Below are 22,028 nucleotides of genomic sequence, written 5' to 3'. Positions count from 1 at the left end.
GCTCTGGGAGTTCTTCCTATTCTTCTTCATGAAATTCTAAAGAATCATCAGAAGTTTAGAGGATACTGAAAATGTCAATCGTTTTGAAAGACAAAAAAAGTGTGTGGAGCCATTGATAATTCGCTTCGCAAGACAAGTTTGGAGGACGAAAGACAAAAAGTGTGTGGAGCCATTGATGTGCTGGGCGAGAAAAGCTTGGAGGATGAACTTTGCATTTAAGATGTGTGATGAGTGAGGGGTTAGCTCCTGCTGACATGTTCCTAATCATAATAATTATAACTGGCTAAAAAAGCGAATTCTTTTGGTTGTTGGGCTGATTAAATATTGGCGAAATATGGCAGCACTGAATGAAAGCAGCAACAGCTGGAAATCAGGGGGTCGTATTTTACGAATTTTTATATTTTACGACTCCCTGCTGGAAATAGATCAAGTGTAAATTTCGTTATCATGTGTAGCTCGGCAGCCGGTCTCTGGCCTGTATGCCGACACAGAGCTAAGCGTTAGCCTAACCTAGCTAAGTAGACGTGTTGTAACGCTACTCAGCAGGCATTCTACAATGTAGCATTCTAGTACGGTACGGTGTTGGCATATTCGGGAATATTGAAGCACAGCTTGCGATAGTGTTCGCTGACCTGCTGCCGCCGACTCTCGGCACTATCACCAACGGGCGGCACTAGGGCTGACTTGAACCCGTCGCACACCATGAGATGTAGGCGTTCGGCTGACTGGCGCAGTATTTGCAGCGCCTCGGCGTGACTTATTCCAAGCATACTGATACTGTTTGCCTGCACAGTTGTACAAATATCACCCAAAGAAAAGGATCACTAACATGTTGTCAGGACTGGCGAAATCTGCTGCTCAAACTGTCTTGTAGTCCTTGTGGTGTGCAGCTACGGGAAGGGACTTACTAAGTATTTTTTTAAATTTAGTTTTCCTTGTAGCCTATCAATGCATGTACAAAGGATGTATCCCTTGGAACTGCTATTCTTGTACTGTCCAGTGTGAGCTAAAAACCCAGCTCGATACTGTAAGATTTGCTAACGAGTCACAATTTCAATGATTTTTTCAATATTCACAGGTTTGGCTAAGCACAGGATGTTCTACAAGCGGTCCAAAACGCAAAACAACAACAAACGCGGTCCACTAAACGGTGACGATGGAGATCTTTTATTAGATCTTCAAAGTACAGGAGATGAGAAAGTGCGTGTCGTCATGGTGTACCGAAACGTCGTTCTTACTATTGAAAGTAAACGTTTTGAGTAGATTGCACAATTCCCTGCCTCTATTAAAAAATGCATTCAGGATGACTCGGCATCACCTACGGCTGCTCCGTGGTGCAATGAGCTGCTGGAGTTGTAGCTCTCACCTGTAGAATGCGATGACCAACCTTGAGCATTCCGGAATGTTCTGCAGCCCCTCCTGGCAAGATCTACAGGCATGGTACAGACAGCGCAAAGATACAATGCATGTTTTGAATGCTTGTTTGATGCAGCGGGTTTCACGTCAAAGGGTTTGATGTTCGACCCACTGGCCATGGCCATTTCAAATAAATAAAATTATAAATAGATGATAGCAATAAAAAAGAACAAATTTTGCTGTCATCGCCACACTACAATGAAGTCATGAAAGTTTACCAAAATCGATTTTCTTATCACAATCATCAGTGGAATGTCGTGACTGAAAGATGACAGCAGAATTTGTTCTCTTTATTGCTATTATAAAATTGTTGTCTCCGCGTCGATTATTTACATAAATAGATGGATAAAAAGAAAGAAGGACACTCACACATGGCCGGACTCCCTTGACGGAAAATTCTACCCTGCGGTTGACATTCACACGACTCAGCCGCATGCAGAACATATCCGCTTTCTCCCACAGGAATACCAACCAGTATGCCTGCCTAAATTGATTTTGCTTCATTCTTAGAGTCAGACAACAGCAGCAGCAGCAGGCAGTGTTGAATACCTGAGATACATAAATCCCGTCGTCATCCGGATCCTCCGGGTTTCCTGAAGGTGCATTGGCGCCGCCTTCGATGCACAGACCGAAGCCCTGTCCACGATTAGAAGACAGGTTAAATTGCTGCAGCATCACATGATTCGACACAGAGAAGAATCCACCAAGTCATCCACAACACATCCACCATATGACATCCCAGCACCCACTCAGGGAGTTATTGAAAACAGGAGGGCCCATCACTTGGAGCTCGCTTCTGATTTCTACTCTCTTTTTTAAAAAGATTTAATTAAAACCCTATGCGCTCTAACTTAACGGCAGCTAAGAGGGGCATATGAGGTTTGAAGATTTGTGATAAGTCCCATAACCATGAATGCACATGTACGAGTACTTAAAGCAGTGCTTTCCAGCACATGCAAGACATAATGGCTTGCCCTATGTCATTCAGCACTAAACACATACTAATGCTGCGCGTGTGAAGTACTGTAGAGCTTCAAGACTTGGGTGTCGTGTGGACAGTGGCATCGACGGGGATGCCGAGTGAGTTTAAACACCTCCAGGTGGTGAGCAGTCTGTGCCAGGCTCATGCATGGGACTAAACAGTACACTACAGTGTACAGTGGTGGTAGTAACTGTTATGCTGCAAAAGCCATTGTTCTAACGAGGCGCATGTGGTACGTTCGGGCCTGGTTTAAATCTGGCTTTGGAACATTTATTTTTCATTGCTATTTTTCTCTGTGCTGCGCTGATGAGTCCACAATGGACAAGACAGTTCTGTCCGCAGATTGAGTAACGCTTTTATCTATATAACATTTTCCCAAAATTGACTGGTTTACGTGAACCAAAGGTCTCTTACTCATTCTCAACGCTCCATAGGACAGTATATGTATCGATTCCTGTATAACGGTTTCTATTTTAACGACAGATTTCTCCTCGTTAACTCGTTAGAATTAGCACTTCGTTATATATTATGGGCTTTACAGTAGAGAGGAGTGCATGGGAGCATAGAGTATAGTCTCCCTTGCATGGCAGAGGACAACGGGCAGTAGCTGCAGTGCATGGGAGCATAGAGTATAGTCTCCCTTGCATGGCAGAGGACAACGGGCAGTAGCTGCAGTGCATGGGAGCATAGAGTATAGTCTCCCTTGCATGGCAGAGGACAACGGGCAGTAGCTGCAGTGCATGGGAGCATAGAGTATAGTCTCCCTTGCATGGCAGAGGACAACGGGCAGTAGCTGCAGTGCATGGGAGCATAGAGTATAGTCTCCCTTGCATGGCAGAGGACAACGGGCAGTAGCTGCAGTGCATGGGAGCATAGAGTATAGTCTCCCTTGCATGGCAGAGGACAACGGGCAGTAGCTGCAGTGCATGGGAGCATAGAGTATAGTCTCCCTTGCATGGCAGAGGACAACGGGCAGTAGCTGCAGTGCATGGGAGCATAGAGTATAGTCTCCCTTGCATGGCAGAGGACAACGGGCAGTAGCTGCAGTGCAGAGAACACTCTCACCTGTAGGCCGGGCGGAGGCGGCTCGTGTCGCACAACCAGTGTGATGCGATCCCTGGGCTTGGAGAGCAGAGCGATGGCTTGGTCATGGCGCAGGTGCTCTGCTGGATGGCCGTTGATGGACAAGATCTGATCACCGGCGCGCACGTTGCTATTCGAAGCAGCGCCGTCCGAATGTATCTCTGTTACGCGCAGACATGGACTGCTGCCCTTGTAGAAAACATGCCCTGGCCGATCGACACCTCCCATAACACCGACACCCAGTCGACCGCCAGATTGTCGCGGTATGCAGATCTCCTGCAGACAAAGGGAATCATGCTTTTTTTTCAGTTCATACAATTCACGAAATACCTAACCCACCTCCAGGACGGACTAGTTGTGGTAATTGACATGGCGCAGCCCTTTTCACAACCCATTTGTTTACATCATTGAGTTCGCTGTACACTGTTCTTACTATTGTCTGCATTAATCATGCTGAGCAAGTACACAGAAGTTCTGTAATGGGCCATTTATACCACGCTCAAATTGTGGGGTAAGCGACATTTGCGTCCGAATACTGAGCCAGGACAACATAGGACGTGGCTGGAACATCGAACGCTTGACACGAAAACACAGACGACGTACCGTATTTCCCCGACTACAAGTCACACCGAGGAACTACAAGTTGCGCTATAATGTCGACTAACACCACCAGTTACTTTACAATCAGCTCATGCGACATTCATTGCACGGCACTGACCAACGGTACTGACGTTCTACACCTATTATATAAACTGGCAATCAGCTCTAGCACATCTTGGATGCGCACTCCAACAGCCTTCCAACTTGGAAGGTTCTAAGTTATATGACAACATAGGAGGAGATGGTGAGCGCAATCAAGACGAGCAAGAGCTGAAAGTACCGAGTACCGTTGGTCAGTATCATGCGATGTTATCGCATGAGCTGAGTGTAAAGTAACTGGTGGTGTAAGTCGACATTATAGCGACATTATAGCGCAACTTGTAGTTCCTTGGCCCTCATTTCTTCTTATAAATTAATCCTTGGCTCTGAACTGGTGGTGTTTGTGGCCATTATAGCGTAACTTGTAGTTCCTTGGTTCTCATTTCTTCTTTTTTAAGTTTTACCTCAAACCAGTGAGTAAGTTTTACCCTTGGATTTTAATGCAAAAAGGTGCCACAAATAAGAGAGGTTCCGCACTACGTAAAGTTGAGCAACTTTACGTTAGTGGGCGGGAAAAACCCGTGAATTCGCGAGTTTGCACTCCACTTGCGGAAAGTTGTCTACATAGAGTACGTAGATAGGGCTTTGATAACATAGCTGGTCCGTAAGTGGATTGGGGTACAAATTTATGACTCTGACTCTATGATTCGTTTTGGTGGTCTGGCCATTCCCGTTCTCAGCTCCCTGGCGCCACACGAGCACGATGCTTCCATCAGGACCACAGCACCGCTGGTCCGGCTTGTGCTGCCGGATTACGCTGCTCCGACAGCTCAAGTACCTGCGCTTGCTGGTGCCAGCACCCCGGACTGACGGATCTCGCTTGGTGACGGCCTCGAGGCGGCAGGCCGGTGATTTCCCCCCTGCTGCAGTGGATTCAAGCGCGCAGCCCTCCGGTGTTGCTGCCGCATTGACAGCGGTCCCGGATTCAGCGATTGTCTTCTTTGAGGCTGATCCGGTCATGGACGCCATTGGCGCAGTGCGTGAAACTGCCCGCCAGCTCCGGTCTGTGCAGCTGAGGGAACATGAGGATCAGTCCCGGAACCTTCATGGCACCCTGTCACCACAACAGCAGTTGCTTCTGGAGACGACTGGTGAAAAAGGAGTCTCCAGCTGGCTCATGACACCTCCCTCCCTCATGCACAGAGTAACAATTCTGAACAAAGCCGATTTCCGTGATGCACTGTGCCTGCGTTACGGTCTGTCTTTGGATGGTCTCCCCAGTACCTGTGTGTGTGTGGGGGGGGGGGGGGGGGGGGGCTGACCTCACCACGGATCATGCTCTAGCGTACCGATGCGGGGGATAGCCCATCGCTCGCCACAATGAGATTAGAGATCTCCTGGCGGAGGTAATGCGGGAGGTGGTGAAGGATGTGGAAACCGAGCCGACTCTGCTCCCATATCAGGGAGAGGATTTGCCAGGCCGGTCAGCCAACCGGTCAGCAGGAGCCAGCCTGGATATTCGGGCCCGGGGCTTTTGGTCGAGGCAGCAGGATGTTTTTTTTTTTATGTACGGGTCACTCACCCGAGAGCCTCCCTGCTGTCTCGTTCGGAAGTCCTGAGTCAGCTCCAGGCACATGAAAAGGCCAAAAAAAGAACATACTGTGACAGAGTGAACAGAGTAGACCGTGGAGCTTTCACTCCTCTCGTTTTCAGTACCTCCAGCATGTGCTGTAAAGAGACGACATTGTGTTTGAAGGCACTGGCATCGCAACTGGTGGAGAAGCATAGCGAGTTTGCCTACTTGGTAGTAATGGGTGAGCTTCGGAGCCTCCTGTCATTTACCCTGCTCCGTTGGGCCATAACATGCTTCCGCGGGTGCAGGGGGTCGTATGGCCGTAGGCTTCTTGCACCGCTGCACTGCTGCCTGTTCAGGTCAGCGGCCTAGACGATATTAATGTGTTAACTGTCTGATTGTTTCTTTGTATGCGTTGCTTGCTTACTTGTAGTTTGTCTCCTGCAACCATATTTCAACATTGTTTGTGCTTACGTTTGGTGATTTTGTTGCCGCGTGACCGCCAACTATCTGTACTTGCCATCTTCTTAGATTTGTGTTGGGTTTCAGTTCCCGTTATGGCAACACAGGATTGGATTGAGTCTTTTTCTTCAGATTCTTGGCGTTTTGATCATTTTTTTTGTATTGAGATTTTGTGGAACATGTATTACATTCGCTTTGCCTGTACAAGAGGCTTTTCACTATGTACATCATTCTACACTTCCTGCGCTGATGTGTAGATCTACCATGTGTGGTGCACAGTGCAATGTGTGCATGTACATGAACTTGTGTACAAGTAGTACTAGTATAGTAGTGTTGGGAAGGCCGTCGTGGCCATGTGTTTTTTATGAAGTGTTTACTATTTATTCAATATTTCTCTCAGGATGTGAAATATGAAATGTCTCAGAAATTCAGTTTATTTTGGAACGCAATTTCGCGTACATGTAGTGATTTAGCCTACAGTTAGTTCACGAGTTATTTCGTAGGTTGTTAGTTTCTTGCGTTGCACAGTGCAAGACAAGAATTTGCACAACTGCACAAGAGTATCGACGTTGACTCTCAAAATGATTCTTGGTCGCATTTTGTTTGTTTCTTCTAAGTTTTGACAAAGGGACATGTATTTTCGTTTTGTCTTTTCTCGCAGTGTTTCCTTTCATTTTCTAAGCCGCGACGCCGTCGCGTACTGCGGTACGACGGGTCACGTGCTGCCAACCTACTGCATTCTTTATTCACCAGTTTTCACGGCTACACTGCATGCATTGTATAATGACTCATGATTATTTTTTGCTCTGCGCTGAATCCCGTACTAGTGTAGTGTAGGGCTTTTTCAGGTTTTGTTTTTCGATGAGGCTCGGCAAGTAATGAGTTCGGTTCTTCGAAAGGAAGAGAAAGAGTTGTCTTTTTGTTGTTGGCGAAATATCTATTTTACTACCACGAAGTGTTCCCGTTGCGTGTGAGAACCTGCATGACAAGTAGGGTGCAACTCGGTCGCGGGTGGGTGGTCGTTGGTCGCGCTGAGCGAGTGGTCGCCTTATCCGAGCTGTTTTGAATGTGCATGCGTCCGTGACAAGGAAAAGCGGTCGCCATGGTCGAGTGGTCGCCATTACAGGTTTTACTGTATCAAGATTCGTTCGGTCGTTCCACAATCAATAGAATTATAAAACGGGGGGGGGGGGGGGGGGAGCGAGAAGGGGCATTCTGCTCCTTCTCGAGATCAAGTCAGTTTGCACAGCTGTTGCATACTATGCCACAATCCCGGCACCAATAGCTTCAGCCAAGAACAGCTGTGCAACCTGGCATGAATTATAATTATAATCTTGTTAATCGGGAACTGCTGCAGCTGTACACCACAAGCTGAAGCGCAGTAACGGATGAAAGGCAGTACATGTAATACTCGAAGCAAGAGTACACGAAGCCCAGAGTGTGCAACTTTTGACTTTTTCTGCACGTGTGTCCGTCACGGCGAAATTCCGGGATTACATAATACGTAATATCGGGCATGCAGATCTGAGGCGGGAGTGGTGTAGTGCATACAACTGAGCTGCAGTTGTGCAGAAAGAGACCCGCTTGAGTCCTGCGTGTACGTACTACATCACTCAGATCGTGGAATCTCGGAATCTCGCCGGGACAGCAACCCATCAGAGCTGCACACTCTGGATTTAATGTCCTCTTGCTCGAAGTATAAGGCATCAGCCAAACACACAGGCAAGCACCCTAGCAAGACAGGCAAGCACCCTAGCAAGACAGGCAAGCACCCTAGCAAGACAGTAAGAGAAACACTAGGGAAGTTTCGCTCCAAGTAATTACGTATGAAAATCCGTATGTCGTACGCGCCGGGGAGTGAGGGCAACTTTCATACGTAAATCTCCCTATGGATTTCCGTAGGAAAGCTGTTTCCTACGTTTGGACCTCCGTAGGACTTCTTGAAATATTTTCGCACTTTCCGGATTTATCCATGGCAACATTCAAGCCGCGCGAAACACAAGGTACACATCACGTGGAAAACAAAATGGAAATCGCGGTTTCGGTTCGTGGTGCATGCAGCCAACCCGTCTCCGTAGCAACAGGGCATGCTTAGCAGTCGTGGAGATATAATGTAGAGCGAAACCCAACAGCGCTGATTTTTACGTATGAAAATTACGTGCAGTTCCTCCGTTACTTTCATACGTAATTCCGTAGAGTGAAAACTCCCCACTGGCACTAGTGCCAGTGTGCAGCGAGGGGGGGGGGGGGGGCACCGTACCTCTATGCCATGGCATGATCGCCGGCCGTGGGTTGTACCCGCTTCGTCCAGGACGGCACTGCTACTCGGCACCTTGTCCTGGTGCTCCACCTTGATCTCGATCGCAGCTATCGCCTGCGCCAGGCACTTGCAGTCGTCCGTGATCAGACTGTCCGTGTCCAGAATGCTCATGAGAAACTCATGCGACAGCAGCTCGAGACGCACGGCACCCATGATGCTGGCGGCATTGCTGCGGCGCTCATCGTGCACTCCATGATGCAGCCAGTCCACGGCCGCCTTATACACCTCCTCCTCATTGGACACGTTCAGATTGTCGCTGGACAGCAGCTCCACCACGCTCTCGAGCGGCAGCTCCAGGAACCCGAACGTGCTGCACAGCGCCTTGAAGTTGGCCTCGACGACGCGCCGCGACGCATCCACTAGCCGCGCCGCATCGCTGTGCCCCTTGGCAAACATCCACATCTTAATGCAGTTATCCTTGTACAGGGCACGCTCCAAGAACTTGAAACAAGCTATTTTTACACCACTGAACCGCAAGCAGTCGGCCGCGTGGAAGATATCGTGAACGTTCGCTTCGCATATATCCACCCGCTTCGTGTATGCATAGTCGAGAAGCGCATCAAACGCGGCATCCTCTATTCGCTCTGCCTCCGACAATTGGCTGGTGACGTCAACAACGCCTGTGCTGGTGTTGTGCTCCGTTGCGGCGTTGCCAGCGGCTCTATCGCCAGTACTAGCCACGGCTTGCGGGCCGGTCGTTAGCACACGGGCGAAGTATTCACTGCACGATGCCAGCACCACCTTATGTGCCGGCAGCTGTCTGCCATTCACTTGCACAGTGACGTCACACAGACTGCAGCTCGGGTCCAACTGCTTCTCCTGTTGTTGGCTATTCGTTTGCAGTGTTGCTTGCTTCCTCAAGCCGTTCATGAACAGGAGCGACTTCATCGCTGCCTCGACGTCGAAAAAGGACGTCACCTTCGCTGGGCTGTCGGGACAGGACATCTTCTAGCGAATATCTAGTTACTCCACATGTGTCTTACCAACACAGACTAGACGCGTGACAGGCACACAACAGGACGGACTAGCCGCTTGTGGCAGTCTAGCAGAGCGTGAAACAGCTACTACATGTAGGCGCTATCCTGCTACGTGACCCGCAGTCAAAGACAAAGTAAGCCAAACCAGTTGCTAGCTGTCGTTCTACTATCGCCGCTCAATTGAAGCAGGAGGTGACAGCCATAGTAAGCCTTTTTCTGTGACAAATGCCTACATTCAGAAGAACAAGGGAAAGAACTTTGAATCTACAATGTACCAAACACGCGTGCACGGGCGATACAACAAACAAAAGTGAATTACTTCTTCTACGAAGGTACAATACTAATACAGAAATACTGGAAGGTGTCCACGGTTGGGCTCAGTGATATCATTAGTCCATATGGACTCTTGGTGATGATATTTATACGGTGCTATCTGCTAGCTCCGCAGACTCGGCACCGGTGCACCGACGAATGTAGCGGCAAGTGCGGCATTCTGTTGACATAAATAAAAAATATAATCTGAAACCAATAATGTCACATCACATGCAATAATGATAATATTTATTCATGTTCGATTGTCCATAAATGCATATTAATCATAAAATGGGCAATCGAACATTTTTACTGAATCTGATCATTTTTTATGTTCAGCTGGACCGTATCCGCTATGAGGAGGATACCCTGGGCCTGGCCTGTACTACCGGTACTACAATCATGACTGTACCGTCTGTAGACTGTAGTGTAGCATGCTAGCAGGAGGACTGCTAGCATGCTGCCATGACAATCATGATCATGAAGATAGCGTATAAGTATGGCAAAACTTTATTTGCACTGAGCTGGTCTGCACAAGGTTGGCATACTTTGACGTCTAGACGTCTGTTGTTGTTGTTGTTGAAATTTTATTTTGTATCACAGACCAAACGGGCAATGGTGCCCAATATTATGATGGCGATAAAGTAACGGCCAAAAGCCAAGGATACAACAAGCAAGCCTCCACGAAAGAGAGAAAAACACAGTCGGAAAACCGTGACAGACTAGACTGCAAATACTCAAAAAGAGAAAGGAAACAAAGAAAAAGAAAGAAGAACAAGAAAGTACAAGGGAAAAAGGAAAAAGAACAAAAGACAATAAGATGCTGGCTAGCCATAAAAGTAAACCTTTAAAAGTCTCTTGAATGATCTATGGCAGGCGAGGGACTTGAACTCTTGGGGCAGGGCGTTCCATAATCTAACAGCAGAAGCGAGCGGCCGACAGTCACCAGAGACTCGCCTGGTGGCAGGGACAACGTGCGCATTTGAGTGACGCCTTCCGGTAGTCTGGCGACTCGTGACATAGGCGCTTGGACAGGAGATTACTAATTCTGGCGGTGTGGATACGAAGCATGAGGAGGCGGAGTTTACAATGCCCGGGGGTTTTGGATGATGGGGATGAGGCCAAGCCGGGTGTAGATGGGATCTTTGTGGGAGGGGAATGGCTGGTTGGCAACGCAGCGGATACATCGCTTGTCGAGGACCGAAAGCTGATGCCGTTGGTGAGCAGAGAGAACCGAGAAGAAGGTATCGGATCCATAACATGTCCGGTAGTATTAGCGATCTGTAAAATAGCAGGGCTTGTTGCTCAGTTAAGCAGGAGCGAATGGCTCGGAGCGCCGTCAGCCTTTCTGGGACTGAGGTCTTCCGTGTGATAGTCGCAACTTGAGTCTCCCACCGAAGCTGGGAGTCGAGAGTCGAGATGTAGACCTAGATATCGAGCAGTTGTGGTCTGAGCTAGGGGATTTCCATTGCATTCTATGTTAAGTAACAAGGGCTGCCTGCGGGACGCATGGAGGGCCAGAACGTGGGTTTTGGAAGGATTTAGTATTAAGCCTCTTTCTTCCAGAAAATTGGCCAGGTTGGAGACTGAACGGGAGAGGGTTAAAATCGAATTCGAGTGTAGTCGTAGATCCACCAGCTACATGTCCCAGGGAGACTAGAGTACTCCGTCGAGTCTAGACTACATTGTATTCCCTGTCTGTACAACAATTGCGACTACTGTGCACGGTCGTTCACTTCACTCATTATCACAAAATCAGTACAATACATGTACGATGAAAGCAAAGGCAATGATTATTTCTTACATGACACGTGATCGTTGCCGGGGCCATGGCCAATAGGTGATCTTCCCGCCGCGGGCATAATCAGGCCATCAGGACCGTTTGACGTCATTTCGGGAATGTTCGGACCGTTTGACGTCATTTCGGGAATAATTTTTCGACCTTTCGACATTTCGACCTTTGACCTTCCCTAATATGTTGCTTCGCGATGTAAGAAATCAAATCAAGCACGCTCTGTCTGTCATGATGGCTGAATCTTGCCCTTGCCTGCAGCCCTTGGGCTGCAGGCTCGGGCAAGATTCAGCCATCATGACCTTCTGAGCGTGCTTTATTACATACATCAATGCCACATATCAACATACATCATCAGTTTAGTAACATTTAATTATGAAGTAGTCAGTCATCTCTGGCAACATGCAATCACATACACATGTAGACCCTGATCAGGTCTCAACTGAGAAATGTTTTTCACAAACCAGTTCTCCGGCTTGTGGTGGTGTTGTTGTTGACGTTGTTGTGTTACCGCCGTGACACAACATCAGCAAAAAAAGAAAAAAATCCAACTTCAACCACCCCCTAGAATAAAGAGGGTCCGAACCGAGGATTTTCCCCCATACGGTTCAAATGGTCGCAAGACCGGGACTCTGCCAACCGGGTTATGATTGAAGTCAGGAGCACTGTGCGTCCTCGCCTTGTAACATGCTGTCGAAATCGAATATTAAATCTGTACTGTATCTTGGTTCTAGTTGCTGGTAATTCACTTGAAGAGAATGCACGAAAACTGGTCCGTGAAAAACATTACAAGAACAAGAAATATTCTTGAGTCCTGACGATGTTGGTGAAGAGGAAAACAATTTGTTTTTTTCTGGCTGCAGCCAGAAACTTGAGGCCAGTGTACAATAATAATTTTTATGATCCTCTTTTCCTTTGCTTTCATGGTTTCATCACCATCTGCAACGATTTTCCTACTCCGGGTCATCAGTCACTGTGTATTCTTCCTTCAATGCATGGTCACCCTGGGCGCCTTCATCTCCGCCTGCTGCGCTAAATTGCCACGTCTAACAGCAAAACACTTTTAAAAGCCTCGCTCCATTTAGAAACTAATTGTGTACGATTGTACAGTACTACAATGCCACGTCGCAGTACCTGTGCGCCTTTGGGATGATCAGTACCAAGCTGCAACACGACCTGGTTACAGTAGGGGTGTGGCAGATGTAATGGCCGGTTCCATGTTCCATGTACCGGACAATCAAGAGCTGGTACAATCTAACTTGCACCGGGCATATCACACATTGTCAAGTTATAGATTTTTTTTTAATTTACCAGTGGATGTACTTCAAGGAGACAAGAGACTACACACTGCTGTATGTTCTCTTGACGTAGATCTAAAGTGCACTGGCTGTGACACGATTACAATCATTGAATGTACTCCAGCCTTCGCAAAAGAGCACCGGAGATCAGCACTACATTGGTGCATCAAAAGGAGCAGACAGCGGAGGTGCTTGATAAGGATGGGATTGAAACTCAACACTGAATAGGAGCTAAGAAAGATGAGACTACTAGTATATCAGCAGGCTGACTGCACAAGATCACCCTGGTGGCCTAGCTGACGCAGAGAGGATAGTGTAAAAAACGCAGCTAGCCTACACGTGAAATGTATGTTCTTGCTAACTACTACTGCTGATCTCAGACCTCAGTATCAGGACATGTAAAGCTAGCATAGGTCATGCTGAGTCCAGCTCCCGAATAAATATGAATGTATGGTTGAGTAGGTAGGTAAATTGCTATGACAGTCTTTTGTGCACAACTAGAATGAGCTCACCAAGAATTATCGCCAGCAATACTTCCAGAGAGCTTTAAAAACAGTTTTGTTGTCTCTTTTATGAAAGTGTCATATGATATGCCAGAGCCTCAGAGGTCAACTGTCAGTCTTCATTCAGTTGAGCTGATTTCAGCATTGTTTCTAAGCCATCTGTACTGTCGGCTGTTGCAGCAGCAGTGGCAACTGCAGCTGAAGCTCCTCCCGAGCTCTCCTTCTTCGCCGCCGAAGCAGCAGGAGCCTTGCCTGCTGTCTGCTTACCGGGTGGTGCATAAAAGTCGTCGCTTTCGTCCACATCCTTCAGATTGAGAACTTCTAACACACCGCGGCCTCTTGTGTCGGCTTGAACAATAGCTTCAGCCTGTCTGTAGCTGCCAGGATCGATGAAACCAATCTAAGAGGATGTAGTTGCAGCAGCACATGGAGATCAGCAAGATAAATTTAGGAGTTCATACGAAGGCACAGTCATTTGCCAACACACCATTCATGGACATTCCATGCCGGAGCGGAAATGTACTTCGATGTACAGTATGCGGTCTAGGTATTCAAAATACACGGGACACAGCTGCTAAAGACTCAGCAATACCCGAGGCCTTTGCTCTAAACGATATCCAGAGCTGTGCGTCCTTAATTGTGACAATCCCCCCCCCCCCCCCAAAAAAACAAAACTAACACACCACACACACACACACTGGACCAAACTTCTACAGGGACTGCTGCAGAGGCTGGAACATAGACCAAAGACGACACACAATGCGCAGCACAGTTTTGAGTTCCAACTCTAAACTTGGTATCCTACCACTAAACATGCTGTGCGTGTGTTCAAGTGTGAGGGCAATGTCAGTCGATAACAAGTCGATAGTCAGTCGATAGGATTGAATCTAGTCGATAAGGAAGTTAGGTCAGTCATTTCACCCCTAATTCTATGCCGTACAACAGGATCATCAGACACTGGGCAGCACACAGACACTGGGCACAGCACACAGACACTGGGCACAGCACACAGACACTGGGCACAGCACACAGACACTGGGCACAGCACACAGACACTGGGCACAGCACACAGACACTGGGCAGCACACAGACACTGGGCACAGCACACAGACACTGGGCACAGCACACAGACACTGGGCACAGCACACAGACACTGGGCACAGCACACAGACACTGGGCACAGCACACAGACACTGGGCACAGCACACAGACACTGGGCACAGCACACAGACACTGGGCACAGCACACAGACACTGGGCACAGCACACAGACACTGGGCACAGCACACAGACACTGGGCACAGCACAAAGACACTGGGCAGCACACAGACACTGGGCACAGCACACAGACACTGGGCACAGCACACAGACACTGGGCACAGCACAAAGACACTGGGCAGCACACAGACACTGGGCACAGCACACAGACACTGGGCACAGCACACAGACACTGGGCAGCACACAACACACACAACACATACATGTACTAACCAGCTCTAAATCACCACTCCAGCTCTCCGCCTCAATGCGCGTGAGAAGCGGCGACAGCTTGTCTCGCACTCGCTTCGCCTCGCGCGCTGGCACTTGGATGCGTACTCTCATCTGACACCGTTCCAGCGGGATACTGTCTTTGAGCAGACGGATGACCTCTAGGGCCTGCACAACAAGGAGATGAAAAACCGAAATGATGATGCCACATGCTTGAAACGATGACGGATTCTCATCAACCAAAATAATAATAGATTCTCCTTGCTAATTGAGTGTTCCATTGGTTATAAATTGCATCAAGAGTAAAAAAAAAAAAGAAGGTCCCAAGAGTGTGCAACTCTGCATATGGAGTCTCTGATGGCGAAAACTCACATCACGTGCTCCAAGTGTGATTTTTACCAAGTAAAACGAAGGCCAGCAAGCGTGCAGTCCGAATATCTGCCACAATCTTGCTGAGATTTCGCCGTCGGCGGAAGGGCAACCAGAGTTGCACAATCTTTGGGGCTTACGTATTGCACTCTTGATGCAACTGTTAGTAAACAGTGTCAGCTCTACACACAAAAGTACCGTTTTTTTTGCCTAGATGTTGACCACCCATAGTGTCAACATATGTATGGAACACATTTCCACTCAATAAATATAAATAGGACCCTGAAAGAGCTACATGTAGGTTCATTAAATGTTGCTCTCACCTGTTGCTTGGTGTTCTTGGTCGTTTTCACAGAGTAATGAATGTCCTTCATGGCCTTGATGATCAGTGAGACTGTGTAGGGTTTCTTCGTCTCGGGATTGATGCATTTGTCAGCGACAGTCGTTGCAATGTCCTTGAACATTGACTCGAGTTGAACCTGGCGCTCCTTGTCGGATACCTGTAGTTCGCCCTTCTCCAAGATCTATCATGATAGACAAGATACACATTGGTATGAAGCGGCTACATTAGCTAGGGCTTACATGCCACTTCAATGCTATGCTAACTTCACACAACGGGGATAAGGCAATGTTTTCACATGTCCATCTGGGAAAAATCTCACCTTCAAACATATCTCGGTGTGGTTATCAGTGGTAAAGCTCTTCACAAGGTCTTCTTTCTTGGCTACTTGTCCTTTGGACACGTTAGTGAAGACTGTATGTGTCTGCAGCACCTCATCAATATCTTTCTCCCTGCAAGTCAACAGCATGGAACACACATGGATGCATGCAAGCAAGCACACGCACGCATACACGCACACACGCACGCACACACACACACACACACACACACACACACACACACACACACACACACACACACACCACTTGACGTTAATTAATGCACTGGACACCACATCGTGCTGCATAATGTATTATTATTATTATTTAGTCACAATGTCAATACTTCCCACTCGGTCGTTGTTACAGTATTCATACGCGGAGGCAAGAGACTGTTACTTGCCGCACTGCAAGTCCACAAAGTAAAAAACAGTAGTGACAGTCCTGACTGCACACTAGGGAGAACGCACACCAAAGAAATTGTAGTAAGAATTTACTTGGCGGATGATATCCCTGTAGGTGAAAGAGTGAAGGAGTCGTTCGGTTGCAGCATTGTCGCAGGATTCTTGGACTAAGACCGTTTGACTCAGGATTCAGGAATGATCCAAAGACTCAGTGAGGTTGCAATGTGCACGAAATTTGTTCGTCACCAAGAGGTCACCGATCCATATCATATCATTTCAAGCCATGATCCTTAGATACAACCTCAAAAATGGTCATTTAAGTGATAATTTTCTCAGTCTTCTCGCACCAGTTCTCAAGAGAGATTCCTGCCACACATACCATTTGTGAGCAGCAGGTGTGGTCCAAGAAGAATTGAAGTCATACTCTCAGCAAAGCATGTATATTACGTATAGCTCTGTTCCACCTCAGGGCAGATTCACACACCCGTACAGTATTGATAAGTGGAATACATACGCACACACAAGCGCAGCCAGGCACCCCAAACAGTATGTCTGCGTATGCAGGAAGTGCGTAAGGAAATTGTCATGGGGAGTAACATCAGCAGCCAATATATTATGTACCGAACCACGATGCACAGAGATTGTTCATGCACGGGGAACTGTGACAGCAGCAGTTCCAGGCCAATGTCCAGCTGGCCCACATTAGCTGTGACATGTGAGAGCACCTTAAAAACTTCGGCGGTAGTTATAGTGACCAAACTCATGATACCGGGTATGCCATCAATGCAATTCTGGATACAACACTCACACCAGACAACTGGATGTGCAGGGCCGTAGTACCCGGTCCGGCCGGTCTGACCATGACTGGACATCATTTGGAAAACGTCATCACCTACTACCCACTGTATATAGCATATCTCTGTATCATTGCGTGTACAGTCATGTAGATCTACATTGTACTTACACTTTCTGCCTCCACGACATCACTTTGTTCTTGTAACAAGCGATTTCAAAGCGTTTACCTCCTTTTTTCATCCGCACCAGGGCGATATTGGTTAGTTTGATTTGATTAGTAGGCGTGAAGATTCCTGCCATTGCACTGATAGGAGTGTGTACAACTGAAAAATATTCTCTGGAATAAGGGATGGGTAGCTTCGTAGGAACTATCTGAATGACTAGCAAACAGCTCTCAGAAAACTTGGGACAGAACTAACTGAATGCAAGGTTGAGCTTCGACTATAACTGCTGCAACTTGTGCAAGGTCAAGGCAGTTTGACGAACAAAAAACGTTCTTGTTTGTGAAAGATCAAGCATCGATCATGGTCATTGCATTCATGCATTGGGCCACGCATGGTTCGATGATGAGTCACTCCACATTATTTTGAATGACCGGAAAATGAAATGTTGCGAAGTGAGAAGCAACCTTTCATTCGCAAAACCTGTGACCCTGGTGACGTCATCATATCCATGGAGACTCCTCTTCGGCTCCGCCATTTTGTCATGTGGCCTCCGGGATCCGCTCCGATCCATGAAAAAGTGAGATCGATTTATATGCGATGTTCTTGCCGTTCTCACTCTTTTACTAAACGTAAAGTTTTCGATAGCTGGTAGTTCTGCCTCACCGCTGTTGTGTTGTTTTCTTGCCAATACGTCGGGCAGAATGGTAAAGAGTTTGTGAGTGAATGGTTCAGGTTGAAGTGAAGGTCTGATTGCAGTGTTTTTGTCTTTGTTTCGTTCACAGTCGAAATCAGAGAAGGCCGCTCTTGGTGGCGATGAGCCCCAGATCCACAGGATCCGCATCACTCTTTCAAGCCGTAATGTGCGCAGCTTGGAGAAAGGTCAGTTCGCATCCATCCCTTATAATATTTATAGGTGACTATGGTCAGAGCCAGAGCTTGGATGTAATCATCATTGCGATGTTTGTATTTTACTGGGGCATTTGCAGCTTTGCTGCATTATAATTATTGCATTATGCAGTAATGGGCACACACGCATACATACACACACACACACACACACACACGCGCACACTTGGAAATATCTGACTGATTCCCTTATTTCTGACTCATAAAAAGTTTTGTTCTCAATATTCTAACTTGGATCTGGTCATTTCTTTGTGCAGCTAGAGTCGAGTAGTTCACTACAATGCACCATTCACATACGTGTGGGAATTGGTCTCGATTGTGCACTTGCCAGAATTGCACATTATGAAATGGAGCATGATGAGATTGGATCATCATTCCTGTGCTGCATGCTCTGAAGTCCTTCTTCCACTTATCATCTTATCTTCTGATGTGGATCTTGTGCCTGCAGTGTGCGGTGATCTGATCCGTGGTGCTAAGGAGAAGCAGCTGCGCGTCAAGGGACCAGTGCGCATGCCCACCAAGAACCTGAAGATCACCACCCGCAAGACACCCAACGGTGAGGGTAGTAAGACCTGGGATCGCTATGAGATGCGCATCCACAAGCGCCTCATCGACCTGCACTCGCCGTCTGAGATCGTCAAGCAGATCACTTCCATCTCTATTGAGCCCGGTGTCGAGGTCGAGGTTACCATCGCTGACCAGTAGATGCCAATAAACCAGCTTTAGAAAAACTGAATATTGTCCTTCTGCTTTCGTGTGTGCGTGTATGCTATCCTCTCCTACTTTTCAATGGGAGCACAGCTATAGTGTTATGAGGTGGCCATGTGGGTATGTGTAGGTTATGCTGGCAAACAGTGCAAAGTGACCACAGAGAGTCGTATACATGTACAGTCAGACCTCGCATAACCGTGCACATCCGTTTTCCACAAAAAATATCCGGATAATCGAATACACATGCTGTATGTATGCATGGCATATGATATGCCGTAAATCGGTAACCAACAATTTTCATCCGGATAAAAGAGGACTACCTAATTCGAGGGAAGGGTTGCAACTGTTACTGTGTACGACCAAGAGTACAGTTATAAGCTAGCTCCCAAGGCAAAAGTGTGTACGACGGGAAAAAACTCACATGACCTGGTGCAGTCTTGCTTTTATCCGCTCCCAGGCCGTTAGCTGTTATGCAAATCACCAGCATGATCATGGGAGATGTTCGGATTACGCACACTCTAGCCTGCGTTGTGCGTAGCGCAAGTCGTACTTGGAAGTTAGTTGTCATGGAACACGTGATACTTCGAGTTTTAGAGATGAGTTCTTGCCGTCGGAGACCCTGTGTGAAGGGTTGCACACTCTTGGAAGCTTTGAGCGTAGAAGAACGTCCCAGGCTAACCCTTGAAAATAACATTCTTGGGCATGCGACTCTACTGTAGATATCAATCGTCAGAATAAACTAAACATTGGGGGTTACCGTATGCCAGCAGCGCCTTTAAAGCCATGGCCTTATATTCGAAACACCGCTGCTTTCCTAGTTATTTTTAGATGCAATATACCTCGCCCACTGCGCCATGCTATAAATAAAAGTCAAAGTTCACACAGAAAATTCAATCTAAATGCACTTGACTTGTTCACCCTTCCTGCTGGGCTGTAAGTTTGTTAGTAAAGTATAATTGGAAGGGCTTTCTGTCTAAAGCCTTTCCATACATTATTACTGGTGCTCGGTGTTTTCAGTTTGGTGACACCAAAATTAGTACCGTATTTCCCCGAATATAAGTCGCAGCCCATTCTCACGTCCGAACCAAATCGTCTCAATGCATTCACATAAGTAAGAAGTCACACTCGATTGTAAGTCGCACCCCCTTCTTTGTCCTTGAAGTTTAGTGTAAAAAGGTGCGACTTACAATCGGGGAAATACGGTAGTACTTATTCCTTCATTTTTACAAAACATGCTTCAAATTTCATTTCATTTATGGAGCCCATGGCCTTATAACTGAGACTGGCTTTATAATCGAATATACCTCCATGGCTTTAAAGGCGCAGACACACGGTATGACTCTTGATACTGTAAGACATGTAAATATAACGAGGAAGCAAATCTAACGTTTTAACGGATGACATTTCTTCGTTATAATAAGATCCGTTGAGGCCGTACTGCTTCATATATGCTGTGTGTGGATATGGCAGAATACTGCAAGATCGTTAATTAACATATTATCTTCTCGCTAACCTATGAATTTTGGGCAATCGTTAAATTTGCGACTCGTTATAATAACATGTCTTACAGTATCGTACACAGCAGGGAGCCCTACACATATGTATCGTAGGGCTCCCTGATACACAGTGCACCACAATTTTGTAGTGTGTGCCCATAGTGTTTTTCAGTTGGTCATGTGAGGTGAAGTAAGTAATAGTTGTGCCGACACAGACCCCATACAGTAGTCTCTTGCCAAGAATGTCCTATCCAAGAGGTCGGGCTTGGACATGAATAATTCTTTGTCTTTGAGCAACCTGGCTGAGTTCTTATACACAGTAGAGGGTCGATTATCCACACTCCTGGGGCGAGGGCTGTCTCCAGCCAGGGGGTTCTGATAAGGTAGTAGTCACACATCCATCTAACACAAAATGCACGTTCCCTCGTGTTATCATCATTTTTCATTCTCTGTGGCAGTACCACAGGAACTACAAGTACCGTATTATCTCTAATATAAGCGCGGTCCTTTATTTTTTCAATGTACCTCCGCCCCGTGCTATTAATGGAGACGTTCCTTTATTGGAGACTGTTCCATTATTATTTCAACCTCATTTCAGAGGCATGTTGCCATGCCAAATTCATGTCAGACACACACATTTCAGGGTGTTTTCGCCGGTACAGATAATGAATTTACACAGTGTGCTTATAATGGAGACTGAGCACTTTATTCTTTGAATGCCGCCCCAAGGTGTTCTATTATTGGAGACGTGCTATTATTGGAGACTGTGCTTATATTAGAGATAATACGGTAAACACAGTTCCGCTCCTCAAAGTCACACTAGAATTACTGTAAATCAACAAATTTTGGCCGGTGAGAAACTTTGGCCGATCTCGAAATGAAACTTTTGGCCCATTGGAGTTCAATCTTGCATCATTTGACTCCATGACAAACTTTGGCATGCGATTTACTTTGGCCGGTTGGCACCGAGCGGCGAAATTATAATTAAATCGCCAGCGAAAATTAGTTAATTTACAGTAATATGATATGATACATTTTGACTCGAACCCGCTGCACTCTTGGCAACGTTCATAACAGTGTGGCTCCTACACAGCCTCCAACGGGGTGGAGTGATTCTTATTCAGAGCAGCCCACAGCTGCAGCAATTATAATAATTATGATTATTTTGAATATTAAGGTACACTTGATCATTGACTCGTACTTTTACTCAGAACTGGACAGCAGATGGACAAAAGAGGAGGGCAATAGAAAACGAAGCAAGCATTGCACAGGTGCAGCAGGGGGCACATAACGGCAGGGGCAATACCATCTACAGATGGACAGGACACAACGATTGACAAGATGATACTGCTAAGGCATCTTTGCCATAATCAAGCAGACATGATCGGGATGAGACTCCACCCACACAGAGACTGACCGAGAAGAGAAATATACAACGCAGAAAGAGATGCAGCATAGAGTCGTTCTACCAGCAGTAGCACCTCACATGGGCTAGGTACGGACAATTAAAAACAAAACAAAAAATAACGACCTCCGGGTACGTCTTTACTATAGGAACAGGGGATCTGGGAGGCGTGTGTACCGCTAATATAAAATATGTGAATGGGTGAGCGAAGAGAGAGAGAGAGAGAGAGAGAGAGAGAGAGAGAGAGAGAGAGAGAGAGAGAGAGAGAGAGAGA

General features: G+C 47.0%; 4 protein-coding genes across 4 annotated transcripts in view; 1 reads left to right on the top strand and 3 right to left on the bottom strand.

Annotated features, from left to right (window-relative positions):
- Nucleotide 1: 1 nt before the first annotated feature.
- Nucleotides 2–9,916, bottom strand: LOC135804894 (uncharacterized). The gene is made up of 5 exons (XM_065318866.1): nucleotides 8,416–9,916; nucleotides 3,464–3,757; nucleotides 1,966–2,082; nucleotides 1,367–1,429; nucleotides 2–785 (listed from the first exon to the last, which is right to left on the bottom strand). The coding sequence occupies exons 1-5, from the start codon at nucleotides 9,418–9,420 to the stop codon at nucleotides 567–569; spliced, it is 1,698 nt and encodes a 565-aa protein (XP_065174938.1). The 5' UTR covers nucleotides 9,421–9,916; the 3' UTR covers nucleotides 2–566.
- Nucleotides 9,917–12,836: 2,920 nt separating this feature from the next.
- Nucleotides 12,837–17,621, bottom strand: LOC135804891 (ribosome maturation protein SBDS-like). The gene is made up of 5 exons (XM_065318861.1): nucleotides 17,242–17,621; nucleotides 15,876–16,005; nucleotides 15,537–15,737; nucleotides 14,848–15,012; nucleotides 12,837–13,757 (listed from the first exon to the last, which is right to left on the bottom strand). The coding sequence occupies exons 1-5, from the start codon at nucleotides 17,370–17,372 to the stop codon at nucleotides 13,470–13,472; spliced, it is 915 nt and encodes a 304-aa protein (XP_065174933.1). The 5' UTR covers nucleotides 17,373–17,621; the 3' UTR covers nucleotides 12,837–13,469.
- A 169-nt stretch (nucleotides 17,622–17,790) lies between these two features.
- LOC135804892 (small ribosomal subunit protein uS10-like) lies at nucleotides 17,791–18,878 on the top strand. Its single transcript, XM_065318862.1, has 3 exons — nucleotides 17,791–17,940; nucleotides 18,019–18,115; nucleotides 18,591–18,878. The coding sequence occupies exons 1-3, from the start codon at nucleotides 17,938–17,940 to the stop codon at nucleotides 18,845–18,847; spliced, it is 357 nt and encodes a 118-aa protein (XP_065174934.1). The 5' UTR covers nucleotides 17,791–17,937; the 3' UTR covers nucleotides 18,848–18,878.
- A 2,658-nt stretch (nucleotides 18,879–21,536) lies between these two features.
- Nucleotides 21,537–22,028, bottom strand: part of LOC135804890 (inositol polyphosphate 5-phosphatase OCRL-like) — a 23,978-nt gene continuing 23,486 nt past the window's right edge. Inside the window, exon 27 of the mRNA XM_065318860.1 lies at nucleotides 21,537–22,028. This exon is cut by the window's right edge and continues 639 nt beyond it. The gene's annotated coding sequence lies outside the window, so the exon portion shown is untranslated.

The sequence above is a fragment of the Sycon ciliatum genome, chromosome 1, assembly GCF_964019385.1.
Source record: "Sycon ciliatum chromosome 1, ocSycCili1.1, whole genome shotgun sequence".
Taxonomy (NCBI): domain Eukaryota; kingdom Metazoa; phylum Porifera; class Calcarea; order Leucosolenida; family Sycettidae; genus Sycon; species Sycon ciliatum.
This window is presented reverse-complemented; position numbering and strand designations above follow the sequence as displayed.

What these genes read in the sequence shown, in the direction of transcription:
- LOC135804894 (XM_065318866.1), bottom strand. Translation starts at nt 9,420, where the DNA reads ATGTCCTGTCCCGACAGCCCAGCGAAGGTGACGTCCTTTTTCGACGTC. An exon ending in GATCATGCCATGGCATAGAG is followed by an intron (nt 3,758 to 8,415) that starts GTACGGTGCCCC and finishes CTTTGTCTGCAG; the next exon opens with GAGATCTGCATACCGCGACA. An exon ending in ACGGGATTTATGTATCTCAG is followed by an intron (nt 1,430 to 1,965) that starts GTATTCAACACT and finishes CCATGCCTGTAG; the next exon opens with ATCTTGCCAGGAGGGGCTGC.
- LOC135804891 (XM_065318861.1), bottom strand. Translation starts at nt 17,372, where the DNA reads ATGGCAGGAATCTTCACGCCTACTAATCAAATCAAACTAACCAATATC. An exon ending in ATGTCGTGGAGGCAGAAAGT is followed by an intron (nt 16,006 to 17,241) that starts GTAAGTACAATG and finishes GTTGACTTGCAG; the next exon opens with GGAGAAAGATATTGATGAGG. An exon ending in ACACCGAGATATGTTTGAAG is followed by an intron (nt 15,738 to 15,875) that starts GTGAGATTTTTC and finishes CTATCATGATAG; the next exon opens with ATCTTGGAGAAGGGCGAACT.
- LOC135804892 (XM_065318862.1), top strand. An exon ending in TGTGCGCAGCTTGGAGAAAG is followed by an intron (nt 18,116 to 18,590) that starts GTCAGTTCGCAT and finishes TTGTGCCTGCAG; the next exon opens with TGTGCGGTGATCTGATCCGT.